This window comes from Colletotrichum aenigma (assembly GCF_013390185.1).
Source record: "Colletotrichum aenigma strain Cg56 chromosome Unknown KSG_Cg56_contig03, whole genome shotgun sequence".
Taxonomy (NCBI): Eukaryota; Fungi; Ascomycota; class Sordariomycetes; order Glomerellales; family Glomerellaceae; genus Colletotrichum; species Colletotrichum aenigma.
This window is the reverse complement of record NW_023500909.1, coordinates 5465480-5491182: the sequence shown is the minus strand read 5'-3', so window position 1 is coordinate 5491182 and position 25703 is coordinate 5465480. Positions and strand designations below refer to the sequence as shown.

Below are 25703 nucleotides of genomic sequence, written 5' to 3'. Positions count from 1 at the left end.
CCATCTCAGGTGCAACACCGAGATCAATCTTTTCATGAGGTAACATTGGCTTGTGTGTAGTAGACCATGGGTGCATCGCAGTTGTTTTGGCATCACCGTATCTGGAGAAATTAGCAGGGGAACGGAGTACGAGAGTCAACTTGCGGAGTATTCACCCTGGATTATTCGAGATCATTTTGAAATTGTCGACCAGCTGCTCTCCTGCGTCTGCCCCACCTTTAACGCCAAACATGAGCACGGCGCCCGCCCCTTTGGGCAAATACTTTTGGGCAAGCTCATAGTGCGGATGGCTGGGGAGGCCGGGGTAGGAAACCCAGAGAACGTTGTCGTGGTTCTCCAGCCACCTGGCCAGGGCAATTGTATTCTGTGCGTGTCTCTCGCAACGTAGGCTGAGCGTCTCAATTCCCAGAATGAACTGCTGGCTGTTAAATGGAGAGAGGCATGAACCTACGTCCCGCAGAATCTGGTCTCTGATGCGCATAATGAAAGCTTCTCTGCCAAACCTTTCGGAGAAGTTCAGTCCGTGAAAGCCAGGGCAGGGCTTGTTGAACTGTGGAAAACGTGTAGAGTTTTTCCAGTCGAAGTTGCCGGAGTCAACAATGATGCCACCCGTGGCGCTGCCGTGGCCTCCGATCCATTTGCTCATGCTGGCAACAACGATATCGGCCCCATGTTGGATGGGTTGGCAGAAGTAAGCACACCCGACCGTGTTCTCAACCACAAGGGGCACGCCGTTGTCGTGTGCTACTTTTGCAATGGCTTGGATGTCGGGCACGTTGAAGTTCGGATGCCCGACAGTTTCGATATAGACGGCCTTCGTGCGCCCATCAATGGCCGCTCGAAAGGCTTCTGCTGTTTCCTCCACCACTCTGGTTTCGACACCAAACTCTGGCAGCAAGAAGGAGAACTGGTTGTAAGCACCATGATAGTAATGCTTGGTCGCTACAATATTGTCCCCTTGCCCAGCTAAGGCAACCATAGTCATGAAGACTGCTGACTGGCCGGATGACACTGCTACAGCCGCAACGCCGCCCTCAAGCGCCGCCACCCGACGCTCAACAACGGCAGTGGTAGGATTGCCAGTGCGTGTGGCAATCTCGCCCTCTTCCTCTAGGTTGAAAAGCCTCGCAGCATGGGCTGAACTGCGAAAATTGAAGACGTAGGTTTGATATATTGGTACACCGCGAGCCAACGTCGTAGAGTCAGGGGTTTGACCCGCGTGCACCTGCAAAGTTTCAAAGCGCGATACATGCTTCGTGACCTGAGCAGTCTCTAAGTTCTTGCTTGGCGTGGTATTCGACATCATCGCTGGGTGTTTCGCGCTGGATTTGGTGGCAGGAACGTGGCTTTGTTTGCGGAGGCCTCTTCGAAATCGAGGCACGGTAGAGATGCGCCGAAAGGGGGGCAGTAGATGATGGCACAACAGTAAGGCCTTGGAGCTAAATTCCATACAGAGACGGATGTGGATCACAGTCGTCTGATACTTCTGGAAATTCGTATTAAAACCCAAAAGGTGTGGCGCCAAGCTTCCCATGGTGCTGCATGTTCGGCTTTTCGGGGGAGATCCCGAAAGAAGAGCAAATTGGACCTCGGCCACGACCTTTTTTTCCGGAAGCAGCCAGGCTTGGCATGTTTGCAGGATCATGTCTAGACAGGCGAATATGGCCTCATCGCCGGCATGAAAGATATCTTATATCCCTTGAAGGTTCAAGCGCAAGATCCAACGCCATCGAAGGTGGAACCATTGCACTCACCGCATCTTTACACTGAGACCCAAAATTTACAACCAATATGACAGTGAACAACAAGTTGGAGGTGATCATCGTTGGCACCGGCTTTGGCGGGCTTGGTGCCGCTATTGAATGTGCTCAGCGCGGCATGAACGTTACCGTGATTGAGAAGTATCCTGACTCAAACAGCCAAGGCGGTAAGTCGGCTCCTTCATCACGCCCAATCCTCAGATGATAATAAGAATTTTCCATCACATAGATATTCTGGACTTCTTCCCGAATGCCGGACGAATCATTCATCGATGGGATGATGGCAAGATTGGGCAGCAGATTCACGACACTGGATGCAGTCGCATCCGAACCATGGAGCTCCACAAATTTGACGGCAAATTCATTGTCAACGTTCCGTGGGCAAGAGATGACAAAGAGCACAACATTACATACGCCGGTCACCGTGGTAAGATCCACTCTATTTTCCTAGCCTACGCGAAGACTCTTGTCAAGGATATCAGAATCGGCGTCGCTGTCAGTGAGTACCTGGAGGAAGATCGTCGTGCTGGTGTGAGGCTGTCCACGGGAGAGACATTGTGGGCCGATTGTGTCATAGCAGCCGACGGCCCTCGGTCCATCGCGCGTGGACAGGTTTTGCAACTGGACGATGAGAAGATAGATGGCACCAGTAGTGGATGGGCTGTGTTCAGAAGCTTCTTCAAAACCGACGAGGCCATGAGGAGCCACCCGGGGTTGAAGGATCTCTACCGCGAGGACAGGGACACTGTGAGATTCTGGATGTATGACAACTTGAGTCTCATGGCATTTGTCTGGAATAAGGGTCAGGATATTGCTTGGGTATTGATCCACCCGGTAAGCAGTTTCGACCCCTTCAATCACCATTGACTAGACTGCTGACGTGACTTACAATATCAGGACGATAAAGAATCCTCCGAATCTTGGTCGAACATTGCCGAAAGGGAGCATGTAGTCAAGTGGATGAACTACTTTCCTGGAAGGGATGCCCAAGCGCTTCTCGATGTGACCCCCATTGGTAAAACTATCGATTTCAAACTCGTTTACCGACCCACCATAGATACTTGGGTCAGCAAAGGAGGCCGCACCATTCTCATCGGAGACGCAGCTCACGCCAACCTACCTACCGCTGGTCAAGGAGCATCTCAGGCACTGGAGGATGCCGTGACAGTCGCTGAGTGTCTTGAGTTGTCCAAGGGCGACGTCAAGCTGGCCTTGGAAGCTGCCCAGAGGATTCGGTTTCATCGTTCCAACGCGGTACACGAAAGCGGCCAGAAGAATCGGGATGCGTTTTACAAGATTCCCTGGGACGACATCGAAGCGGCCCCAGAGGAATGGGCGCAGAAGAGATTCCCGAAACTGAAGCCATGGGATCCGCTGGATTTCACTAAGAGCAACTTTGACAAGGTGGCGAAGGATATCAAGAACGGGGTCAATGGACACCTGAAGGATGTCGCGGTGCCTCCACCCCCCGGCGGATATTGGTGATGCATTCCGTTTTGGTGTGCCGGAGGATGCACATGTTTCATTTTGTTTAGAAGCTCATTGCTTATTAGAGTAGAACGTTCGGACTTATCATGTCGAATGTATTCATGGATTCTGTTTACATCGGTGGATACAGCTGCTTCAGTCCAAATCTGTTCCTCAGTGGAATTTGATTATTATGAGTGTTGTATGATTCAGCCTAACCTTGTCGAGAAGAAGTATGTTATGGTCACTGAGGACGCAGTGGAACATGTTCAAGCGGTGCAGCTGCAGTTCAGCACATTCTGCCTTCCGTTGATATGTAAAGTTCAAAATTCAATTTCGTACCCTATGTTTTAGTCCACCTTACAACGATACGTGCAAATAGTCTGTTCACCAGATTTCGCCCTCCACATTCCACCAAAAAGTGGGCATCTCCCACAGTCATCTCACACTTATGCTTTTCTTCGGGATAGTCGATTTTTAATTTATTTATTTTTTGAATTTTCTATTAGTTTCACTGTTTATCGCTTCCCGTTGTTATCCTTGTGTGGGTCCGGAGTAAGAGGGCGCAGTCTCTGCGTACATGTATTACTACGGGCACTGGTGGCGAATACCATAACGCTCTCCTCAACAGCCCTCAGCATTTCCCGGCTAATGAACAGTATAGCCCGAAAATGTCGTTAACTTCTCAGATTGACATGGCGGCAAGATGAAACTTCAACGATAACAGATGGGACACCCACCAAAATGCCCGGCCGAAGTTTTCCGTGGGGCTCGGCATGCTCGGGAAATACGCGCGTCGATTTGGACTTGCCATGCAATTCTGTGCTGGCACTGTGACATTTCCTGAATCAACTCTGGTCGGGATGGAACGGCCCGGAGAAAAGGTGCGATAGCAAGTGGCCAAGATTCAGCGATCTAACCCAACGCGTCTTGTCTCACCCCAGTAGTGCTTCGAGATAGTTGGAGTGTTATCGCATGGAGGGTGAGGCAAGCATCTGTCCAATGCACAGTTCACCGAGATATAATTGAACGCATGCGTGTCCAAGAAGTCGTCAGTCTTCAACCGAATTGCTATCAGTTTCGATGAGGCAGCGACATACTCAGCGCCTCCACTCCATCATTCTTTGCATCATCAACACAGAGCCAGTACCTTATCCACCTTGAAGTTTGAACCCGATTTCACCATGGCGGTGCTTAGTCTTGGGCCCGTCTTTTCACACATTCTTATTGTCTTGGTTGCTATGCTGAATATTTGTATTCTTTCTTACGATGCCGGCATGATCAACAACTTGAACGCGGTCAAGCCGTACAACGATTGTTTGTCTCCTTCTTGAACTGAGTTACTTTTCTAATGCTTCGATACAGATTTCAACCTCAATAGCGACCTAATCGGTCTGAACGTTGCGATTATCAGCGCTGGTTCGGTCTTGGGAGCCCCGGTGGTGGGGCCTGCGGTGGATCGTTGGGGACGGAAGATGGGCCTTGCGGCTGGCTCCATCTGCATCATCGTTGGAGTCATCCTACAAGCTTCAGCATCAGCTGGTATGTGGCGTTGGCCAAAAAGCTTTCAAATCAAAAACTGACAACAGCGTCAAACAGTGCCACAACTCATTGTCGGTCGGTTCATTATCGGATTCGCTTCTCTAGTCAACGGCTCCATTGCCCCTATGTGGGTGATGGAGCTGGCTTCGCCAAAGCATAGAACCATCTGCTCTAGCACAGTACTCGTTTCTGTTCCATTCACATCCTTCTTGGTTGCCTGTATCGTATTTGGAATTTTCGATAAGGATTCCAACTGGGTATGGAGAGGCATCATGCTAGTGAGTGTCCTCGAAAGTTCCTCAACTACGTCAACTTGTCTAACCTTTCATGTCAAGGGCGAAGCAGTCCCTTCCATCATTTCACTCTGTCTCTTGCCATTCGTTGATGAGAGTCCTCGATGGCTGTTTTCCAAAGGACGTGCTGAAGAGGTAAGGTACAACGACTGTATAACCATACCGATTGCTGACCAGTCATAGGCAACCGAGATCCTTGCCCGTCTGCATGCTGACGGCGACGTACATAACGTTGAGGTACTTACCGAAGCGCAGGAGATTGTTGCTTCTCTCAATCAGGAGAAGGACGGTCAAGGGGCATGGCGCGAACTCATTACACCTGGTGAGTCGATTGCAAGTACCATTCTCTAGGTCTTGGCTAACCTTATGTTTTCCGTAGCCTCTAACATGAAGAGATTTACCATTGCTGTTTTGACCAACATATTCTATCAAATCCTTGGAGGAAACATGATTCTGTAGGCTCCTTGGTGTCTTTGCAATACAAACAAAAGGCTAACCTTCTGCTCAGGTACTTCTCGTCATACATCATTTCGAGCCTAGGTGTTTCCAGCAGGAGATCCATCATCACTATCAACATCGCTCTCTTGCTATGGAAGGCCTTTTGCAGTATCCTTGGTGTATTCCTTATCGATCGGGTCGGCGCTCGGAAGCCATTGCGTACGTATCCAGAATAATGAGAATCCAGTGTTGTTTCGCAAAGCTAACATGCCATTTCAGTTGCCGGCACATCAGCAACTGTGATTCTGTTTGGTCTTTTATCTGGCTTATCTCACCTCACGGAAGTCCACCCGGACACCAACTCATACGCAATTGGCTCAATTGTCGTTGTTGCACTTTTCTTGCTTGCAGTCTCTACCAGTTGGTAAGATAGCCTTTCGGCGTTCATTTTCTATTCGTGACTAACTTTGCTGCAGGATGATCTTGGCATACACTTACCCGCCCGAAATACTCCGATACTCACAGCGAGCCAAGGGTGTGGTGGTCGCCCAAGCCATCGGTTACGCATTCAGCTTCCTTAATCTCTACACCGCTCCTTTGGCGATCGAACGGATCTCCTGGCGGTACTACGCGATCAATGGTGGTTGGAATCTGGGAATTCTAGCTGTGGTCTACTGTCTGTTTGTTGAGACTAAGGGCAGAACATTGGAGGAAATTGACGAGGTCTTTGATGGCGTGGTATATTCCAACGATGTTATCATCGACGCTCAAGGCTCGAAAGGCACCCTGGAGCAAGATGGAGAAGACAACAAGAGTCTGATAAAGCGCAAGCTTCGAAAAGTTGACTCTGCGAACTGAAGTAGCGGCATTCAAGGGATTATTTTGGTATGGTAAAGACATCTGGTTTCTGTTTGGATCGATAGCTCAGTGGTAGAGCGAGAGATTGCAGTCCTTCTATGTGCAGATATCTCTAGGCCCCGCGTTCGAACCGCGGTCGGTCCTACGAATGAATAGTTTCGTTGTACTTTGCTCCTTTTTTGTGTCTCCGCAAATGAGGGCTTTCCCTGGCGGAACTGGTTAGCCCCATCGTTGTCCCGAGCCACCTCGCTTTCAGACACCCACTTAGCCACTAATCTATATTGCCTTGATAATTGAATAACAATTAAGCAATAGGTATGCTGGATCGCCCCGGTTATTAATATGAGTCTTGCCAGCTGGGCAGTGTCAGTTAGCTATCCAGGCAGTGTACCTCCCCTATAAATATATCGTAGTGTACCTATACTCTAATAAAGACTATAGTAGAGGTAGATAGGAGTAATAATAGACGACGACGATAGTAATAACAAAAGTAATAATAATAGCGAAGATAGTCTTTTTAGTATAGATATAGAATATATAGATTATATACTACTTATATAGTAGACACTGCCTAGATAACTAGCTAACACTGCCCAGCTAGCAGAATTTGTTAATATTCCTTATGTCTAGAATATATGCGGTGCCTTTGAAAACCCCAAGAAAGGCTTTCAGCCATAGTTTCAATTACGGCTACCAAACCCCAAGCTAGCGCCAGCCCCTTGACCAGCCGTCTCAAACTCATCTTGCTTGAAGACACGGCACCTGATGTACTGGTTGGAGATGTCTTTCCTGTGAGTGGTATCTCTTCCACATCACTCTGCTTGTGAACCAGAGTTACTGCAGGCGTCGTGACTAATCCTATGTACTGCGTGCTATCGACAGGCTTGATAGTCTCAATCGTAGTTTTGAAACTCATAGTTGTAGCCGTAGTGTACGCCATCAGACCTGTGATAGGTCTCCCGTAAAAGGTGTATGTTTCAAGAAGCACAGTTTCAATGCGGCTTGCGAATTGAAGTTGACACCCCGTCGTGGCAGTGTATGCCTCATTCTAGACTGTCGAGAAGCATGCGCCACCGGCCCATCTTGCTGTGAATCCGCTATGACATTTATTATCAACTTCAGTCAAGATTGGAAAGTGATTCCAGTCGAATAACAGCCATCACTTTACTCACCTTGGGCAACAGATCACAGCAGTCTCCGAAACTTCCATTGCAGAGAGGAATATCTCATTCGATGGTCTGAACCCCGGTGTAATTTGAGACATGGTAGTGGTCCTTGTGGGAAATGTGCGCGTAAAAGTAGGATCGGCGAAACTCCCGTTCACGGCACAAGATGACAGTCCTTCTTTTATGGCAAGCCCTGCGGTGAACCAATCTGCTGGACAAGCAATGCCTGGCGAATGATATAATTGGAAGTCCAGTCGCTGAGGGTTCAATTCGGCTTGCCTGGAAGCCCATTCTCGATTTGCCGGAGGCGCAGACGGCATGCATTCATCGTAAATGTCGGTTCGCACGTCGCAGTTATCCTACCATACCGCTACACCGTCTTTTTAATTGGAAGCATACGCCAATTGTACAGAAGGCGGTGCGGAAGCGCATGATGTTGGGGCGGTCCACGTCGTTGTCAACGGGCCGAGGTTGACGAGGTCGACACCGGAAATGGTGGAAGTAGGCATACTCGCAAAACTGTCATAAATTCATCGCACATTTAAACCTTTCAAATCTAGAACGACCGACTTTAATCGCTTACAGAATTTGGCTGTTTATCAGTCATTGCCAAGGTAGTTGCCTAAATTTCAAGTGATCGTCTAAGACAAGTGAAGTTGCTGACGTGTGCCCAGTTCCTGTCATATGATCAATCACCAGCTAAACAGAGAGAAGCATGACAAGTCGTGTGACATACAAAATTAGGATCGGTTGCGATACGTGAAGAATTGAAGCAGGGCAAATTCAACACTTTGGAGCAGTTGCTAAGGATATGTACCCAATGACGATTGAGGACATTTGCCCTCCTACAGGCTACCTATCTAAGCTGACATCGACTTCCGAACAGTGGTCTCGAATTCCTCCGGCTCCCTCCCCAAAAGCTCGCTTAGCAGTGGAGAAGCAGATTCCGCCTCCCCTCTTCGAAAGGCCTCAAATGACGACGCCCACGCCTTGGAATAATCGACTCCGCGATAGGTAAAGTTGGAGGGAACCTGGGGCTGCGTCGCGAATTCATCGTCCGAGACCTGCTTGATGGTAACGGGAACATTTGCGATCTCGCTGAGTATCTTGACTGTTTCCGACAGGGTCAAGCTCTTATTTCCTGAAAGTAGCACCGTCTTGCTGCGGTAAGCGAATCCCTGAGGGTCTCGAACATAGCGTAGTATGAGTTCGGCTGTGCCCTCCCCCAATTCCTCCCTCTTCACCCAGGCGATTCCAGGCCCCAAGCCGTCATGCGGTATCTTGACTTCGCTGCGGGGTTGCGCGGGGTCAAAGAAAGCGGTGTAGAGTGGGTACGACTCCGTGTAAAGACCCTCGCGAATGATGGTGAAGTCGAAGCCTGGGTGGCTCTTCCGACAATCTTCAAGATATCTTTCGGTGTCAAGATGCGGCTTCATAACATGAGCTACCGTCTCTTTGTTGCTCTCTGATCCAGCAAAGCCCAAAGACCCATAGAAGATGTACTCTACGCCGCTTGCGATCGCGGCGTCAATGGCAAGTTTGTGGCGCTTGAGGTATTTCGTTAGCCGATACTTCGTCACGTTTGAAGGCAAGTTTCTCACACCTCGACTCTGTGTTCGTGCTCGACCGATGCGTAGGAGATCAAGAAGAGAGTTTTGATCCCGCGGAACGCAACTTGGACCGTCGCGTCGTCGTCGTAGTTTGCTCGACGTATCTCAGCTCCTAGAGCCGCTTCACAAGCAAGCTTTTCTGGGTGTCGAGCGATGAAGACGAGATCCTTAGGGGAAAGGCGATTGAGGATGTGCTTCACAGTGCCTCCTCCAATGCCTCCGGATGCGGGGAAAATTCCGATCTTTTGCTGCATTGAGGGTGCCATCTCTTCAGATTCCGACATGGAGGAAAGGAAGTTGAGTGCATCATGCGATGTTGCGAAACAATGTCATTATTAGTTGGTGTTTTGTATCCAGCGCAACGCCGCTGTGTGAGTACTGAGCCATGGATATTACAAACCAACCCTATTTCCGTGGAATTTTTTGACTTAGCGATGCCGATTTTGCAGTCTTTGCGATCCAGATCTCATGCTTACAACTTTCACTGCAAAGGACTCGGTTGAGCAGTAATTGAGGCGAATGGAATTTGTAATGTCTAGTGGAGATGACGATGCCACTCAAAACCGAAACCGAAGGAAATAAGATAGGTCTGTAGTTCAAAGAAAACTCGAACTGTGAGCTTTCTGTAGCCCCACTTGTTTTGTACAATACATGCGTCGATCGGTTCCATTACTCTCACTGGCCGCCCGATTAAACTGGAATTATCAGGAGATTTCGCAGATGCGGCACCGGCAATTGCTAGCACGTTGCGGATTCAGACTGGGTAGAACGGCATGTTAGCCGAAGCTCGGCGTAATTCGGAGTTTATCTGACGTTTATCCCGAACGAAGTCTAAGCATTGAAAATGATTGCATGACGCTTCCTAGAAGTCAACCGTGATGCCACGATTTCTCTCATTTAAACCATGAAACATGAAACTTCTTTCTCTGTCCAGAGAGCATGACGCCAGGGCAGTATGGACTTCGTAAGCAAAAGCTTTGCCATTCGTCGCGGTTACATCTAACTAAGGTGGTGAAACTCGAGTCTGGTTTTTGTTTACTGTACTGGTTATCGTCCGGTGTATTGCCCTTTGGCTCTGGTGGTTAGTACTTTCGACAAGTCTACTTTCATTCCTATTGCCGTCCGTATTGTTCTTCAACTCATCATTAATGTCTTTGTCCCGACTAGCAAAGCTCGAGAGCAAAATCCATATCTCAGGGAAGTTTGAACTTGATCAAGTCGCTCTGAGCCACAATACCGATTGAACAAAGTCGCGGAGCGAGTGGCTTGCCTACATACTTTACTTCAATTGACTGAATCGGCGAGTGAGTAGTTATTCGCCCAATCTAACGCAGCGTGTTAGAATGAAGATTAGTCAATAACCGTGCAGAATTGTTCAGGATCTTAACCGCACGACAAGAACAACGATACTCGTTTCTCTTCTACCAGATGCTTTCCCACAGGTGCGGGGAACTTTCCTAATAAGAGTATTTTGGGCAACTTGGATCCGGGTAATGTCATTCTCAGCGTTGTATCCCGCGTTTCGTTCGAACCACAGCCGCTTTGATGGAACAATACATAACAGAATCTCACCCAAGATGTTGGACGCCTCTTCTTAACTCATTAAAGTGCTATAATTCTTCTCATCATCTCGATTGCCCATGGTCTTAGATGTGAGAACGCGGGATTGCCCAGTGATAGCCGAATACGAGAACCATTAAAGCTTCAAATTGATATGCACATCTGTCCATAAAAAATGCAGATATTCCGTGACAAATGGGGATTTGCTCCATTTGTCGAAGTCTCAAGGCACAAGATTCCCGGTTCCAATCGCGCTGGGCAAAGTGCCTCGAGTATAAAGGGAGTTCCTTCTTACGGACAATTTTCTGTTGCACAGTCCCAGCAGCCAACTCTGGACATCTGTCTCCTGCACCACACAGATTAACATTTTACTTGTATCAATTCACCGTTGCGGCCATTACTCAAATACTTCATACACCATGCGTTTTTCTTGGGATCTTGTCGCCGCCGCGCTTCTGTTCGTCGGAACTAATGCGGCCAACATTCGTCGTCAGGACGAGTACATCGGCGACTTCCGCATCTGGAGTGAGCAAGTCTGTGCTTGCAGCGGCAATCGGGGCATCTGGGCCATTACCAAAGGCTTAACGGAGATATGCCAGCCTTCATTCAAGGCACCAGACAAGATCGTCAAGGCCGTGGAACTGAACTACATGGTTGAGGGGTGCAGCTGTAAGATCATACTCTCTAAGATGGCACCGAAAATTGTGCCCGCTTGCTAATCAGTTCCTGGCAGTGACTGTGTATTCTTCGAATGATTGCGGAGAAGGGGCCCGCGAGGTCAAGATTGGAGCGTGCGAGAAGACTTCTGATATTGAGGACAACTTCTTGAGCTTCAAGGTTACGTGCTTGGCCTAATGTTAAAGCACAGCACGAGGCAGAGATGAAGCTGTTCGACCCTATGCTTGTGCGAGTAGAGCTAGTTTGCATTGACACATGCAATGCGAGAGTTTTCGAATCCAAGAAACCGACGAGACCACCTGCTCAGTGACTTGACTATGCTGTGGCAACGGATTGCCATGTATAGACAGAGTACTTGTATGTGTAGGTTGAGATCAAAGTATGTACATGAAAACTGCCTGCCCCCTTATTACTCGGCACAGCCAATCTCAATGCCCTTGGCGAACAGATCACCTCCGACAGGGATGAATCCAGCGAGAAATCCGGCAACCTCCCCGACAAGACCACAGCCGCCGGGCTCCTGGTTCTTCGTCGCGCCAAACTCGATGATCAGGTCATCAGGCTGTAGGCGTCCATCAATGTAAGCTGTGACACGCAGAGTCGAAGGGACCTTGTGACCCCATGTCTGGTTCTCGCATTGGGCCAAGCCAGGGGAGTTCTCGTTACGGCAAGCGTATTCACAGTTACGCGCGCTCTTGGGCCCACACGCGGCATCCTCGTGGTAGCCCACACTTTCCATCCAGGTAAGACCGCGGCAACCGTTGAAGACCTCGTAACCGTAAGGGTCCGAGACAGTGCGAAGAACCTCCCACATAGACTGAACAAGGCCGTCACGCATTTGGTTGTCGGAGAGGCCAGGAGTCCGACCCCAAGCGCCATTCATCTTGACCTGGACGGTCAGATCGGGGTCGTAGTCTTCGGCCCAGGTACAAGTGTTCGTTTGGGAGCCGAAGGATCGATCGGTCATGATGGCTCGGGTGTTGCCAGCTTCGCCGTATATGGCTTGCCATGTGACGGCGAACAGATCGAGGTTGCCAACGTCAACCATTCGGTCGCTGTAGCGAACTTCCATCTGAACGAGTGCCGTAACCTGGGCTGCCATTGTGGCGAGAATAGTCTTCTTTGAGAACTTCATGATCTTTCGAAGAGGTCAGCACATTAGGCGGTTAAGATTTCTTGGCGTCTGGCAACATACAACGTGATCAAATAGGGTTGAGACTGACAAGAAACTGGCGCTTCAGCTGTACCCAGGAGGAAACCGATAATGGAGAAGCTTGATGTGGAAGAGATATCGAACAATAGATCCTCTTGGCCTCGCAGACAGACCTGTATATATACACTCATTCTCAAAGATCACGACGACGCGACAAGCGACTTTTGTCGGTATTACAGTCCGAAATCCGTTCTCGTCTCTGCCGCCTCATTGAGTCTATCCTCAACCTGCAGTCTGTTGCCAAGATACTCATTTCGTCCGGCTCCAAAGAATTGGGACTCGAAGCAAAAGTTCGCGCCGAGAATACGACATATCAACCTCCCTCTCGTGCTCGCATGATGTTGTAACCCACGATGTGGTCGGGGGCCCGCCTCTGATATTTCCTGAAAAGGAAGTTATCCGTTCCATTGACATACCGAACAGGAAGTGAGGGTCCCAGAAGAGCCACTCTTCGCGGAACTATTGGTGACAGTTCCAACAAGCCATTACCAAATGCCAGGGCAGCCAAGAGCGTCTGTCCATCTTTTCATGTTTCAGCTCCAGCGGCACAGCGAATCATACCCACCTCTTCCTACTCCGCGTCATTTCCAGCTCTTAAGGTGGTCAGCACGAGGCTATTACCTCGTTCTACTCAGCAAAGCTCTGGGGCTTATTGGCACTAAGCATCTCCTCCCCCAGTCTCTTGCATTGTGCAACTCCTATAAAGTGGCACCTGGCCCATCTCTATCCCGGTCTCTGTCCTCATGCCCCGTCAATCACGCTTTTCTATTCTTGACCTGAAAATTCTTCGACTCGACAGATGGGACCACAAACTGCATCAGCGGGCGAAAGAAAGTTGAAAGAAACAGCAATATTTTCAACATCCGCTCCGAGTAAGTGATATGAATGCTTGGTGACACGATAAGTACGATCAAGTGATCTTATGCATCCAAAGCCCGACGTAGATTCTTCCAGTCCGAGGCCTCCAGATTGCTGAGGTTTATGGCCCCCTATCGAGTCGGACGCATTCCGCAAGTCTCAATTTCGGAAGCTGCCGACCTGTGCGTCTGATCAGTCAAGCCCCACGCCCCAGTCCATCCTATTCCGTTCGAGCTTTACGCTTACTTGTCCCAATCAGGGACTTAAAGTGGTGACAGCGTGGGAATAACATGTCGCGCACCCTGCAAAAGGGCTACTGACCATTCCGAGCCACCGGCGCTGCTCCCCCGGGCGCGATATCCTCAGGGGTATTGCGATGCGAGTCATTCGCAGTTCCATAAGGCTGACTCGCGCAAACAGTCAAGGAACCTTTGCTCAAAGGGCCTTTTAAAGATGCTCAAAACTCCTCAGTTCGCCCACTAAAAACTTGACATATTTGCTTTTCAGCTAGATACTAGGCTATTCTAACCCATGCTTGGCCCTCACTTCGAAAGTTGATGCCCGGAATCTCGTACGAGACCTGAGCGCCAAGACCAATTTTGAAAGAGCGAATTTTTTGGCAGAAAACCTTCATATGCTACCTTAGTTGAAGCCTAGAACACGCAGTCTCTAAAAGCCCGCTTAGCTATGAACGCGGATCAATTTGAGGCTATGAAGGCCGATGCCTGGGTTCAATATCTGTTGTCTTTCAATGCAATTACTACCCTGGATGTACGTGCTTTTGGAAGCAAAAGGTCCTGTGATGCCACAATTTCGTGGTCCATTATGCAACATTCAGCGGTATATAACCTACGTGCTCATGAGAACTTTTTGAGAACGCAAACTAATCATTGATGCCTGGGAAGACTATTGCACAAGGTGACTCATCCGTGGAAGAGCTCTTAAGGTCTCACAGATCCTAGTAGGCAAGTAAGGGAAACTTGGCATGCTCTCTCAGAAACCGCTCTCCCGCGCTTGCTGAATACATACACTGCCGTCCTCTCTCTATGCCACCATGGGACCAAGTTAACTTGCAAATAACATCGCTAGTAGTTTCATTCTTGATCCTTGTGCGCCGGTATTCTCGAAGCGAAATGTCCCCATACAATAAGGTTGCTTTGCCGCACTTGTCAAAAAGCCCAGAAGGACTGGAACTCAATCCCTTGCGACACTCCCAACGAATCTTAGCCAATCCAGACCCAAAAGACTGAGGGCTTTACCGCTGGCTTTCAGTCTCCAGTATTCTTGGAATGACACGAAGACACACAAAATTGCAACGCTAGCGCCCCCTGCCCTGCGCTTCGCATATCTTGCGTGCAGCTCAGCCAGCTTCAACTGGTGGATGCAATAGAAGCAACCAGGTGAGCCGCTGAAGTCCGATGTACCAGTGGTTCGTAGCTGATCCGGATTATCGAGATTGCCCTGCTCATCGAATACATGATCAATATGATCCTCATCCACAACCATGTACAGCGGTATGTACCCTGGATTCTTCGGACGAAACTCTTTGTCGTCGCAAAATTTCGTTCTCTCTTTTGGCTTCAAAAACAACCGTGTGCTCATCGCTCTCGCTGGTTCGAATACGCGTCGTTGAAGCCATTTATAGTACATATCCATGGTATCCTTGATCCAGTGTCGGCAGGATTGCGACAGTCGAAGATAGCTGAACACGAGATCCATGATTGCATCCTTCAGATCCTGGTTGATGCCATAGGCGTCAAGAGACCTGCTCCACTCTTCGTCGCTGTCTTCGGAGGGCTCATTCTCATCTGTGTCGAGCTCCTTGGTGCAAAAATCCCACCATACCTTCTGCATTTCCTTGGTTTCTAGCCCATCGGCAGGCATAGTTGGCTTGTCAGGAATATCGCACTATGAGCTCCAAAGCTGTTCTGCTTTCTCGTTGGAAAATCCCATGCTTACGAGCCAGTATTTTTGGATCAAGCTGTATCGGCGAGTCGGCGGGACCATGATGATTGTGACAAGAAAACAGCCCGTTGACGATGTTTGAATGTGATGTAAGGAAAAGATAGTCAATACTTCGAATGGTGTAGTGTGCAAGGCTCCGTGTGGGTCTGAAGACTCGAAGCACCGCCGGGACTTTTATTAGTTTTCTAACACAACCTTTTTCACTTTCTCCGACCATCTGAATATATCAAGAGACTCTTGTTCTCACTTTATGAAACAAGGTTCCGGGAACTTGCGGCTGTCGTCTAGTCAGGCAACCTACCCGGTTGAGCAAGCCTTCAGGGTTCCTGATCAGTCAGGCTTCAGGCGGCTAGGAGTCATCAAATCGAACCGTCCTTGCCCCTTCCATCCACTGCGCCTTCTCCGCAAAACAAAACAGAAGTCTGGAAGTCATCGGTAGATTCCACGGGATATTTCCTCCTACAAGTGCAACCTTTGGAACGACAAACTTAGCCACGATGTCACCCGCGAAGACCAAAAAGCCAAAGACGCCCAACCAAGGCAACAAACCTCACCGAACCAAGGCATCTATACACGATGCTTCAGAATCAGAATCCGAGGAAACTCCTGTCTTCTTCTTTATGCCTCAAGAAAAGTTCAGGTACTGTCAGTTCTGCCAATGGTACCCGTCAACATTCACCGTCTCGAAGCCGCAAATGTCACAGCTGGTGGGGCGAGCCGTAGATGAGAACAACCCTTTCGGCAGTGTCACGTTCAATTGCGCGGAACAGTATATGATGTACTGCAAGGCGGCCCGCTTCGGCGACACCGAATGGCAGGCGCGAATCATATGCGAGAAGGACTCGAAGACGCAGAAGGCTTTGGGGAAAGAAATAGTCGGGTTCACGGATACGAGCTGGCATGAAGTCAAGAGTGCGGTTGTCGAAGCGGGCAATGTGGCCAAGTTTGGGCAAAGCCCACAGCTGAAGAAAATCCTCATGGCAACTGGCAATCGTGTTCTTGCTGAGGCCTCACCAAAAGACCGCATTCGGGGCATCGGGTTTAACGAGAAACAGGCGATGGTGAATCAGAGAAATTGGGGAGAGAATCGCCTTGGCAAGGCACTAATGGCCGCGAGAGAGCAGCTGAGAAATGAAGATGCGGAGGAATTGGAGGTAGAGGGTAACACAGCCGAACCCTCAGGGGACCAGTCACATGAGCCCGGGGAAGGGGAAGGACAGAGTGCATAGGCATCCATTCCAATTGTGATACCTTGGAAGGCCACATGAACATGGAAGATCAAAAGGCATGGATGGCTGGGTAGAACGATAGTGGCGTCGAAGATAGCTCGGGTACTCAACCAGCAACATAGAAATGGGATCAAAACTTCTAAAATTGAGTCTGGATGCATTAGCTCATTATTTTGTCTCTATGCATGCCTGATTGCGCGCCTTCCATCTACTTCGGCGAGGTCTATAGAGATGATTCCTCATCATCCCCGAATCCAACGATACCTGACTGGTTTCCTCTCCGTCTGACATATATCCGCTTGGCCCACATGTACGCCTCAGCGCCGACCATGAAAATAAACACATCAATGAAGACCACAGCCCACTCCCAGCTGATGCCGTGGTGCATGAACACTACATGATCCAAAACCGGGATGTACAGCGTCGGGAACACGACGAAGAAGACGATCGTGACTGACAAGAAGAGGAACTTGTTGCCCCACAAGTGTTGACCCCAAGCCTTGAAGCCTTGAGGCATGTAGAAAAGCGACCGGCGCGAGTCGATTAGTTCCCAAGCAAACAGCAAGAAGATCCACGTCATCGTCGTATAGCATGTAGCCCGAGCACGGAATACGGGCTCGCAGGCTTCTGAGAAGGCATTGTTGCACTCCAAGCCTAGGTTGCCGTCATTAAACCCGAAGACAACAATTGTGAAAGAGCCGAGAACGCAGCCCGCCATGAGAACGCCGTAAAACACCATGTCGAATAGAAACTCAGGCGTGAAGACGCCGTATTTGAGCTGTTGATCTCGTTAGCGCTAAGTGTTCTTTGGGCTCGTCCATGATAGCGGACTTACATTTTGAGGAGGACGGTTGAGGATATCCGGCACCGCTTTCTCGAAACCAAGACCAGTTTCACAGAATGCGCCAGTTCCAAGAAGCATCCAAAGGATCTCCACGGGAGACAGCTGGAAGACCGAAATACCAGACTGGTCTTTGAAGGCCAATCCTGTCAGCAGAGCGCATACAAATCCGATGTTGGCTGCCAAAACGTGGAGGATAAACTTCTGAATATTGTCAAAGATTCGCCTGCCCTCCTCGATGGCGTTGAGAATCGAGGCGAAGTTATCGTCCGTCAAGACGATATCGGAAGATTCTTTGGCGACATCCGACCCAGAGCCCATGGCAATACCGATGTCAGCTCGTTTCAAGCTCGGACTGTCATTTACGCCGTCCCCAGTCATACCGACGTATCGGCCGCGACGATGAAGCGACTCGATCATCCTCACCTTAGTACTAGGTGCGCATCGTGCCACGACTAGAGGGAGCTGAGGCAGCTCATCGATCTGATCATTCGTCAAAGCATCAAAATCGTGAGCAGGCATCACCATCGTTTGAGCGACATCGGCTGGCAGCATCCTAAACTTCTCAGGCGACGGCAAGATGCCAACTTCGGTCGCGATAGCCCTTGCTGTTTGCGGATGGTCGCCGGTGAGCATGTGCACGACAATTCCGGCACCTTGGCATGCCTTTACACTGGGCTTCGACTCTGGACGGGGTGGATCGTAGATGCCAACGAGGCCGCGGAAGGTCAGATTGTGTTCGAAAATGTCGCGGTGGGGAGCGATCTTGCCTTCGGCAAACTGGGATGCTGACACGGTGCTCTCAAGGTTTCGATGCGCTAGGGCGAGAACGCGAAGGCCTTGGCCAGCGAGAGTTTCCACGTTGGCATGAATGTTGTCTTTGTCTGCCTCGGTGAGGGTCCGGGTAGCGGTATTGAGAGCAATGGTGTCGCAGGTTTCAAGGACACGTTCGACGGCGCCCTAAACTCAGTTTGTCAGGGATAACATTTCCAAGACCGTATGGGTCTTTCGACAGCGTACCTTGGTGAGGAGATGCATCTCCTGAGACTGGAGATTCTGGAAAATAACGGACATCTTCTTGACATCAGAGTCAAAGGGAAACTCGGCAATTTCCTTCCATGCGGCCTCAGGGCCTTGGGTCAACTGGAGTCTATTCCACCCGAACCTAGAAGCAAAGACCTCAAGAGCAATCTCTGTGGGTGCCCCAGTCGCCTTCCATTCTCCCGGGTCCGCAGAGCTATCGTCGCTTTGCTTCAGAGTGGCCAGGTTCGCCAGCGACGCAATGTTGAGGTACCATTGGAGAGCTGGGTTGCTTGCAGAATCGTGGTGTGGCTCAATGGGATTGGTGGTATCGTCATGCTGCTTTTCGGCTTCCGCACTAATATCTCTCGGCTGGCCGGCGGTGAACTGAACCGAGCCGGAGAACGGGTTGTATACATCGTTCGTCGTCTGCACGGAGTAAGTGCCAACTCCAGGGAGCCAGGCCTTGCGGACGACCATGCGTCCCTGCGTGATCGTGCCGGTCTTGTCGGAGCAAATGTCTGATGGTGCTTGCGATCAGCAACATGTTGCTAAAAGGGTTTTGAATTCCAGTGAAAACTTACTTGTCACTCCGCCCAGTGCTTCCAGGCTCGAAAGGTTCCGAACAATAACGTGACGCTCGAGCATCTTCTTCGTACCAGCAGCCATGGTGACTGTCAATACGAGCAGCAGCGAAACAGGAATGGTTCCGATGGCAGTTGTTACAGCGTAGATAATAACATCCTTGCGTGAATCAAATTTGTTGGCGCCCATGACAACGATCGCACAAATGATGGCGAATGCAAAAAGCCACAGAAACAGCTGCGACAGCTTCTTCTGCAAGGGTGTGCCAATGGTCAGTCCCAAGAACTCGCCGACCCAATCGCGAGTCATCATCCACGCTGCCATGATGTATGCAAACACGGAAACTCTGCCGTCCTCGCTGCGCTTCAGGTACGACTTTGCTTTCGAGCCGCCATTCAGAGCACCAGCAATGAGACCAATCTCAGTGCACATGCCAGTCGCAAAGACGACACCGCGGCCGCGACCTTTCGTAATCACCGTTGAACTGTAGACCACATTCAGTCGGTCGCCTGGGCCGGTATCATCGTCGAAAGTCGAGTTCGGGATCTTCGAGACAGGCGCGGATTCGCCGGTAAGCAAAGCTTCGTCAGCCTCGAGGTTAACAGCTTCAATGAGGCGGATGTCTGCGGGGACGGAGTCGCCAGTGATCAGGTCGATGATGTCGCCGGGTACAACTTCGGCCGTCTGGATCTCGATAGTCTTGCCGTTGCGAAACACTTTGCAGGTTGGGAAACCGAGATTTTTGAGCGAGTTGATCGTCTTCTCGGCTTGAAGGGTCTGGGCGAAACCGATGAAAATGTTGAGAACGATGATGCCTCCTAAGATTCCATCTTCTATCCAGGCTTGGATGCCAAAACTTGCACCAAGAGCCAGAAGAAGCACCTAGTATCAAGCATCAGTCAAACCGAAGAATTGCACAGCCCCTTGGGCAGCAGAATGCAAGCTTCTTCGAGAATACCAAGAACATATATCTAACTTACCAAAGTCATTGCGTTGAATATTTGCTCCAGAAAGATCTTCACCGGTTGCACACCCTTGTTCTGACGAAGCTCGTTGCGGCCGAGCTCCTCAAGCCGGCAAGAGGCCTCGTCGGTAGTCAGTCCCTGCGCGGCATCAATCTCGAGCTCTGTGACAACCTGACCAACATCTAGAGCATGAGGCAGTCGTGATAACGGCTTGTTAGCTTGTCCAGGGATGTCTTCGCTCTCGGAGTCATCTGGAGAGTTGGCCCGGAAGGAGTCGTGACCTTTCTCCTTGTTGCCCGTCATGGTGCCTGGATGTGCGAGGAGGGCGGTTCGTATTATTACAAAATTCGACGTTTCTGGTGTAGTGAGTCCATGAGCGAATATTAGAGGCGTATCATAAGTCGAACAGATGCGGTTGGAAGAAGACCATTGCAAAATATTTGTACTGGTTCAGCGGCAAACCTAGAAGAAGCCCGCCTCAAACTCTACAAATGACGACTTGGCGGGCATTTTGGATTGGACGAATCAACATGTCCAATTCAAACCGAAAACGGCAACCAAGACTCATTCTGGCGACTCTAGGTAATCGCATCCTCGAATCTTTACCTTTCGGGGTCTGCGGGTTTGCGCATAGCGGCTGTTGGCTTGGTAAGGCGGTCATCTAGAACAGTGGTCTGGCGGAAATCGTTACGCGAAATGTACGTAACAAAATACATGGTGTCAACAGCAAACATTGAGCTTGATTTGATGCAATGGATATGAATGGTCAAAGACACGCTTGACTGGCAGGGAATGGAACTTGAGACGGGTTGCGAAGAACTTGCCAGAACACACAAACCTCGATGGTCCGCGGACGCAAGTGTTTAAGGGCAGCAGCATGGACCAGGCGCTCATATGCACGACTCGCACTTGAACTTCCTAATCGGGTAATAAAATGGAATCTGGGGTCGAAGGCGGCTGACTCGAGTGGAACCCCCCGCCGTTGACTTGAAGTACGTATTTCGCCGGAGCCACCCGGAGGTTGTGGCTTCCCGGACTCTCGATGTTTCCGGAATTCCAGATTTCAAGTGTATATTTTCGAGGACCGCAGAATTGGAGATTCTGCCGGTAGAACAAACGACAAAGGGCAGCCAAGACTCACTTCATAGACACTGCCAGGGCGGACCGGAGTTGATGTCACTATGCAGGACTGCATTTTTCAATCATGGCCAGGCCTTCATCATGATGTAGTAGGAAATCGTGGGTGATGTTTGTATACTCCAAACCATAACTTCGCGTCGATTATTTGTAACACTTCGACTACGACGTCTTCATTAACAGCTTCATAAGTGGCGTAAATTGACCTTTATCATCCATCAACTGCGCCGCAGGGCTGACAAAATCGTCGGCACAGTGTGTCATGCACCCAAACCAGCCGTACTCATCGATCCATTCTTGTCCATCCATCCCTTCGCTCAGCTTCTCTGTGAACCTCTCAACCTCTGTTCCGTCGCGGCTAATGGAAGCGATCTCGGAAACATTGAGTGGGAGGCCGTACTTCTCGTGCATAGAGGTGATGTACCGTTTTGCATGTTCCAAATCACCGCTGTAGTAGTGAACACCAAGAAAGTCTGGATTCCCGTTTTCTGACTTTCCCACGAGATCCATAAACGTTGCAAGCCACTTGTCTCCTGCCTCGTCACTCGCACAAGCAGGCCCGACAAGTTTCTTCCCACGTTTGTCCCGCAACTCCGGGACAACCTTCTTCAGCCACCAGTCGGCGGCGTCTTCAGGCGTGATTCCTTGCCGTTCTGGTTCGTTGAGGTAGTGCACCATTTCCGCGTCCGAGTCACGGATCCAATCCCACTCTTCCGTGTCGATCTGCGCACGTGTGCGAATCAAGGGCCGGAAAGGGAGGCGACCCTTCAACTCCGGTGGATACCATGCGTTCCAGTTATGCACCGACTTGAACGGCGACTTCTTTGCTGGAGTCTGTGCTTCGCCGGAGTCATTTAAAAGTTGGTCGATGGTGATTGGCCGGTCGCGCGTGTTTGTCCAGTCCCATAATAAACATCGCTTTTGGACAATTGGGCTCGTGGTGTTTTGACTCATAGTTCAATCGCACTTCCTGCTCGACAGCTGGCCTGGGCTGGAGATTGTATTTGGTGGATCACGAGTAAAGGAAACATCGAGAGGTTTCTGGAAACAAACTCGGTGGTTGTTGTGGAAGGAATCACTGCCATGTTCCTGACGTCACCCTCCCCAAAACAAGGAACTGTTTACCGGTGGTCGGTAGATGTGGGGCCGAACCCGGCGGACTGCAGCTCCGGGATGCCACTTTCAATGACATAGTATGAGACAGGGCTGAGCCAGTCGGGAGACTCCCAATGATTGAGGATGCAATTCTTTGCTTAAATCTGTCTGTGACAAGAAGATTCTGGGTGTACATTTCTTCTATCCATGGAGGTTGCCTATTAATTACCACCCCAATCAGGCCCGTGAAGGATATCATGTAATTCCGCTGCGTGATGTAATGGCGATCGTTTATATTCATTCACCGAGCTAATATCTCCCTTTAGTATCTCTATATTAGGGGCGACGGCAACGACAATGACGACTTCAACGTACGTTACTAATCACAACGGCAGGCATTGGATAGGTAGAAGAAGAGGGGTGGGGGCAAAAACAACAGGAACGGCAGGGAAATAGAATTATTAGAATGAATATACTGTTAGAACTAATATAGGTGGTTTTCTGCCCGGTCATTTAAGCGCATTCTCCCGGATAGCAAAACTCGTAAATTTTCTATCCCAGGATGCTGAAGCAGAAGGCAACCTCAAGATCTAGCCCCACTTACCGCATTATCACGACTGCACACTGGACCTGTCAGACGTCCCAGCTGACATGAAGTTGGTCGTGAATTGCTGCAAACGGTGCTTTTCTCAAACTTAGAAGTTTGGTACTAGACGCTGAAGGTATATCATGTGAGCGCCTTATAGCTGGCACAGTGGATGTGTACGTGCAGGTCGCTTTTTCGGTCAGACGACGACGCCACAAGAACTCTCAAGGTGATACATAGCATCAAATTTTCCTTCGGGACGGTGCACCCAAAGACTTTATAAACAGAGGTTCCTTCTAGAGAAATAGCTTTCGTAAGTTGAATTCTCACAAAAGTAAAGGCTGAATCTACAGAATCTACAGCTCTTGGACCGCGCGACTAAATCCACCACGTCCGTCAACGCCTGAACTAGGATGGCTCCCAACAGCAGTGGCAAAGCAGACATGTCCAAATCACAATCTTCAAAAGATGAGGATTCCATCAGAAATCCGAAAGGTCCCTGCCTGAGGAGCTGGGTACGAACCCACCCTACTACGGTCTCCCGAATACCCAAGCATTTTGAGTCGTTTGATGAAAGGCACGATATGGAGAGATCTTCGACAAGTCACAAAACAATGCTGGAAAGTCTGGGAAAGTCAATCACCAAGTTACAGAACCGACTCACCCGTCGCCAAACGAGGCCGATTGAATACCATCATTATCCTACGAGCGGCCCAGCTCGCTTTGTACGGATAACCGATGGTGCTGAGAAAGATGAAACCATACGCCATATCGAGACTAAAGCTTCATGGTCAGATGGTTATAAATGGAGGCTAGCTAGCTACCATAAGGATGCAGACAAGGCTACCGCAACTGCTTACATATATCTAAAGGACTTCCCACAACAAGTGCAGCGCGGCATTTCATGGGCGGACGGTGATCAGCGGGTATGTTACCAAAAACTTGTATGATGGGGAACTTCATACTGGTCAGGGACAACGCACTGGCAAGATCGCGAGCCCGGCCGCACGTGGTATGCCACAGTAGCATTGCAACATCAAAATGCAGACCTCCTGCTCGCCGATTGTCGGAAGCACCTTCAGCCTGAGACTCTTCATTTGTAAGACCCCGTCTAACTGTTCTAGAGCTCGACTGACCACTCACGGCACTACTTAAGGCTCTCTCTACACCAGCGACTCGGTCCTGATACCTACAAAGAGGTCGGGAGGGTCGATGCACTCAACGCGTACGGCAACGACCTTTTAGGTCAAAAGCTCACAGTCTGGAGTGCTGGCAAAAAGGTACCGAAAGAGCTCAAGAGATTCATTTGCTCTTTGTATCCAAGCTGAAACCCCGGGTGAGGTCGATGGCGCACTTCTATTGACCTGATACCTAATGAAACTAAAGACTCCGAACATTAACAAGATTCCCGGGTGTTTTTGTCTGGACGCAAGCTAAGTTGGAGTTTATGTGATCTACCGTCATATCATCTCCCGTAGATGGTGTCATATTCGAAGTTTGACAGCGGTCGAGGGCTGATGTGGGCATCTGCGGATATGGGGCGGAGAACCGGCGGACATGATGCGGAGGAAGGTGGGGCTCGACTACCGGTCTCGACGGCGTGTGTATCTGCGCTTCGGGCGTTCGGAGATGCAAATAATACCGACACGGTGCAGTCAATCTCAGTTGCCATGCCTAGATGCAGTTTGTCCGACTGCTTGGAAATCATGAATTACACGGTTCTGTTGAGATGTCCGGCTACCCGGTACCGCATCTACACGGAGACTTGCCGCGATTATAAGTGCGGAACCGTCTGCTACGCGATCTATGTTCTAGACCTTGTCAATCACAACAGTACAATAAATCTTTCCTACAAATCTCAGATCACTCTTCAAATTTCATCATGTCCTCATCTGAAAACGCCAGCGCCATTCAGCCTTGGTCCCTGAGCGGCAAGACGGCCCTCATCACCGGCGCCTCAAGGGGCATCGGGAAGGCTATTGCAATCTACCTAGCTCGTAAAGGGCTTGCCAACATCGCCATCACTTACGCATCAAACAAGGCCGCGGCTGAGGATACTCTTGATCAATGCCGTACTCACAGTATCAAGAAAGCAGTTGCCCTTCAAGTTGACGCCCTTGATCCAACAGCGTGGCCGACAGTTGTTAAAGACTCAATCGACGCCCTGGGCGTCTCCGAAATCGACATCCTAGTCAACAACGCCATCTGGGGATCTTTCCAAGACTTCAAGCCGGCGGGAGAGACCACCGCAGAAGACTTCACAAAGGCGATGATCGCCAACGTGTACTCCCCGGTTGCAACCATTGTTGAGTTCATGAAGCACGCGCCTAAGACAGGCGGTCGGGTCATCAACATTTCCAGCGTTGCCGCAAGGGAAGCGAATAACGACCCGATCATCACGTATGGCGCCTGTAAAGCGACTCTCGATAGCTACACGAGGTCCTTTGCGGGTAGCTTCGCCACCGACACCGGCATTACGTTCAACACAGTCGTGGTGGGCCCGACCGCTACGGATGCGCTGGTCAATACGATGAGCGCGCTCCCTGCTGAGTATGAGGAAAAGCTTAAGGCGAGTGCTTCGGCGGCGTACCGCATGGGAGTTCCAGACGATGTTGCATACATCGTCGGTTTTCTTGCTAGCGACGAGAGCAAGTGGGTAAATGGAGCGGCGGTCAGTGCCAATGGTGGCTACAGGTCGCTTCTTGCGGCCCTTGGCTAGGTCATTCAGGGTCAACAAATTACATGAATGTTTTTCATGGTTCACGAGAAATTCATGTTGCATTAGTAATGCGAACTAGTTGCAGATATTCTTTGAACAAAGTAAACCAATCTCCTCA

The 25703-nt window shown here is 49.9% G+C and overlaps 10 protein-coding genes across 10 annotated transcripts; 5 read left to right on the top strand and 5 right to left on the bottom strand.

The window, feature by feature from the left end:
• Nucleotides 1-151: 151 nt before the first annotated feature.
• cysD-2 (Homocysteine synthase) lies at nucleotides 152-1303 on the bottom strand (the record flags this gene model as incomplete). Its single annotated transcript, XM_037320693.1, has 1 exon — nucleotides 152-1303. The coding sequence occupies one exon, from the start codon at nucleotides 1301-1303 to the stop codon at nucleotides 152-154; it is 1152 nt and encodes a 383-aa protein (XP_037182159.1).
• Nucleotides 1304-1791: 488 nt separating this feature from the next.
• fmqB (FAD-dependent monooxygenase fmqB) lies at nucleotides 1792-3245 on the top strand (the record flags this gene model as incomplete). Its single annotated transcript, XM_037320692.1, has 3 exons — nucleotides 1792-1927; nucleotides 1990-2594; nucleotides 2658-3245. 3 exons carry the CDS (start codon nucleotides 1792-1794, stop codon nucleotides 3243-3245), a joined length of 1329 nt encoding a protein of 442 aa, XP_037182158.1.
• Nucleotides 3246-4411: 1166 nt separating this feature from the next.
• On the top strand, nucleotides 4412-6358 carry HGT1-5 (High-affinity glucose transporter; the record flags this gene model as incomplete). The annotated part of the gene is made up of 9 exons (XM_037320691.1): nucleotides 4412-4544; nucleotides 4593-4769; nucleotides 4827-5047; nucleotides 5105-5197; nucleotides 5246-5384; nucleotides 5442-5517; nucleotides 5571-5719; nucleotides 5780-5924; nucleotides 5977-6358. The coding sequence occupies 9 exons, from the start codon at nucleotides 4412-4414 to the stop codon at nucleotides 6356-6358; spliced, it is 1515 nt and encodes a 504-aa protein (XP_037181946.1).
• Nucleotides 6359-8384: 2026 nt separating this feature from the next.
• qorB-0 (Quinone oxidoreductase 2) lies at nucleotides 8385-9418 on the bottom strand (the record flags this gene model as incomplete). Its single annotated transcript, XM_037320690.1, has 2 exons — nucleotides 8385-9071; nucleotides 9128-9418. The coding sequence occupies 2 exons, from the start codon at nucleotides 9416-9418 to the stop codon at nucleotides 8385-8387; spliced, it is 978 nt and encodes a 325-aa protein (XP_037181372.1).
• Nucleotides 9419-11113: 1695 nt separating this feature from the next.
• CGCA056_v005437 (uncharacterized protein) lies at nucleotides 11114-11549 on the top strand (the record flags this gene model as incomplete). The annotated part of the gene is made up of 2 exons (XM_037320689.1): nucleotides 11114-11363; nucleotides 11428-11549. The coding sequence occupies 2 exons, from the start codon at nucleotides 11114-11116 to the stop codon at nucleotides 11547-11549; spliced, it is 372 nt and encodes a 123-aa protein (XP_037180630.1).
• Nucleotides 11550-11781: 232 nt separating this feature from the next.
• On the bottom strand, nucleotides 11782-12507 carry CGCA056_v005436 (uncharacterized protein; the record flags this gene model as incomplete). Its single annotated transcript, XM_037320688.1, has 1 exon — nucleotides 11782-12507. The coding sequence occupies one exon, from the start codon at nucleotides 12505-12507 to the stop codon at nucleotides 11782-11784; it is 726 nt and encodes a 241-aa protein (XP_037181961.1).
• A 3398-nt stretch (nucleotides 12508-15905) lies between these two features.
• Nucleotides 15906-16637, top strand: CGCA056_v005435 (N-glycosidase R617; the record flags this gene model as incomplete). The annotated part of the gene is made up of 1 exon (XM_037320687.1): nucleotides 15906-16637. One exon carries the CDS (start codon nucleotides 15906-15908, stop codon nucleotides 16635-16637), a length of 732 nt encoding a protein of 243 aa, XP_037181949.1.
• A 223-nt stretch (nucleotides 16638-16860) lies between these two features.
• ENA5-1 (Sodium transport ATPase 5) lies at nucleotides 16861-20351 on the bottom strand (the record flags this gene model as incomplete). The annotated part of the gene is made up of 5 exons (XM_037320686.1): nucleotides 16861-17415; nucleotides 17473-18438; nucleotides 18499-19019; nucleotides 19083-19965; nucleotides 20064-20351. The coding sequence occupies 5 exons, from the start codon at nucleotides 20349-20351 to the stop codon at nucleotides 16861-16863; spliced, it is 3213 nt and encodes a 1070-aa protein (XP_037181952.1).
• A 996-nt stretch (nucleotides 20352-21347) lies between these two features.
• asl1-2 (Alkali-sensitive linkage protein 1) lies at nucleotides 21348-21863 on the bottom strand (the record flags this gene model as incomplete). The annotated part of the gene is made up of 1 exon (XM_037320685.1): nucleotides 21348-21863. The coding sequence occupies one exon, from the start codon at nucleotides 21861-21863 to the stop codon at nucleotides 21348-21350; it is 516 nt and encodes a 171-aa protein (XP_037180632.1).
• Nucleotides 21864-24748: 2885 nt separating this feature from the next.
• On the top strand, nucleotides 24749-25585 carry asqE-1 (Short chain dehydrogenase asqE; the record flags this gene model as incomplete). Its single annotated transcript, XM_037320684.1, has 1 exon — nucleotides 24749-25585. The coding sequence occupies one exon, from the start codon at nucleotides 24749-24751 to the stop codon at nucleotides 25583-25585; it is 837 nt and encodes a 278-aa protein (XP_037181971.1).
• Nucleotides 25586-25703: the final 118 nt, after the last annotated feature.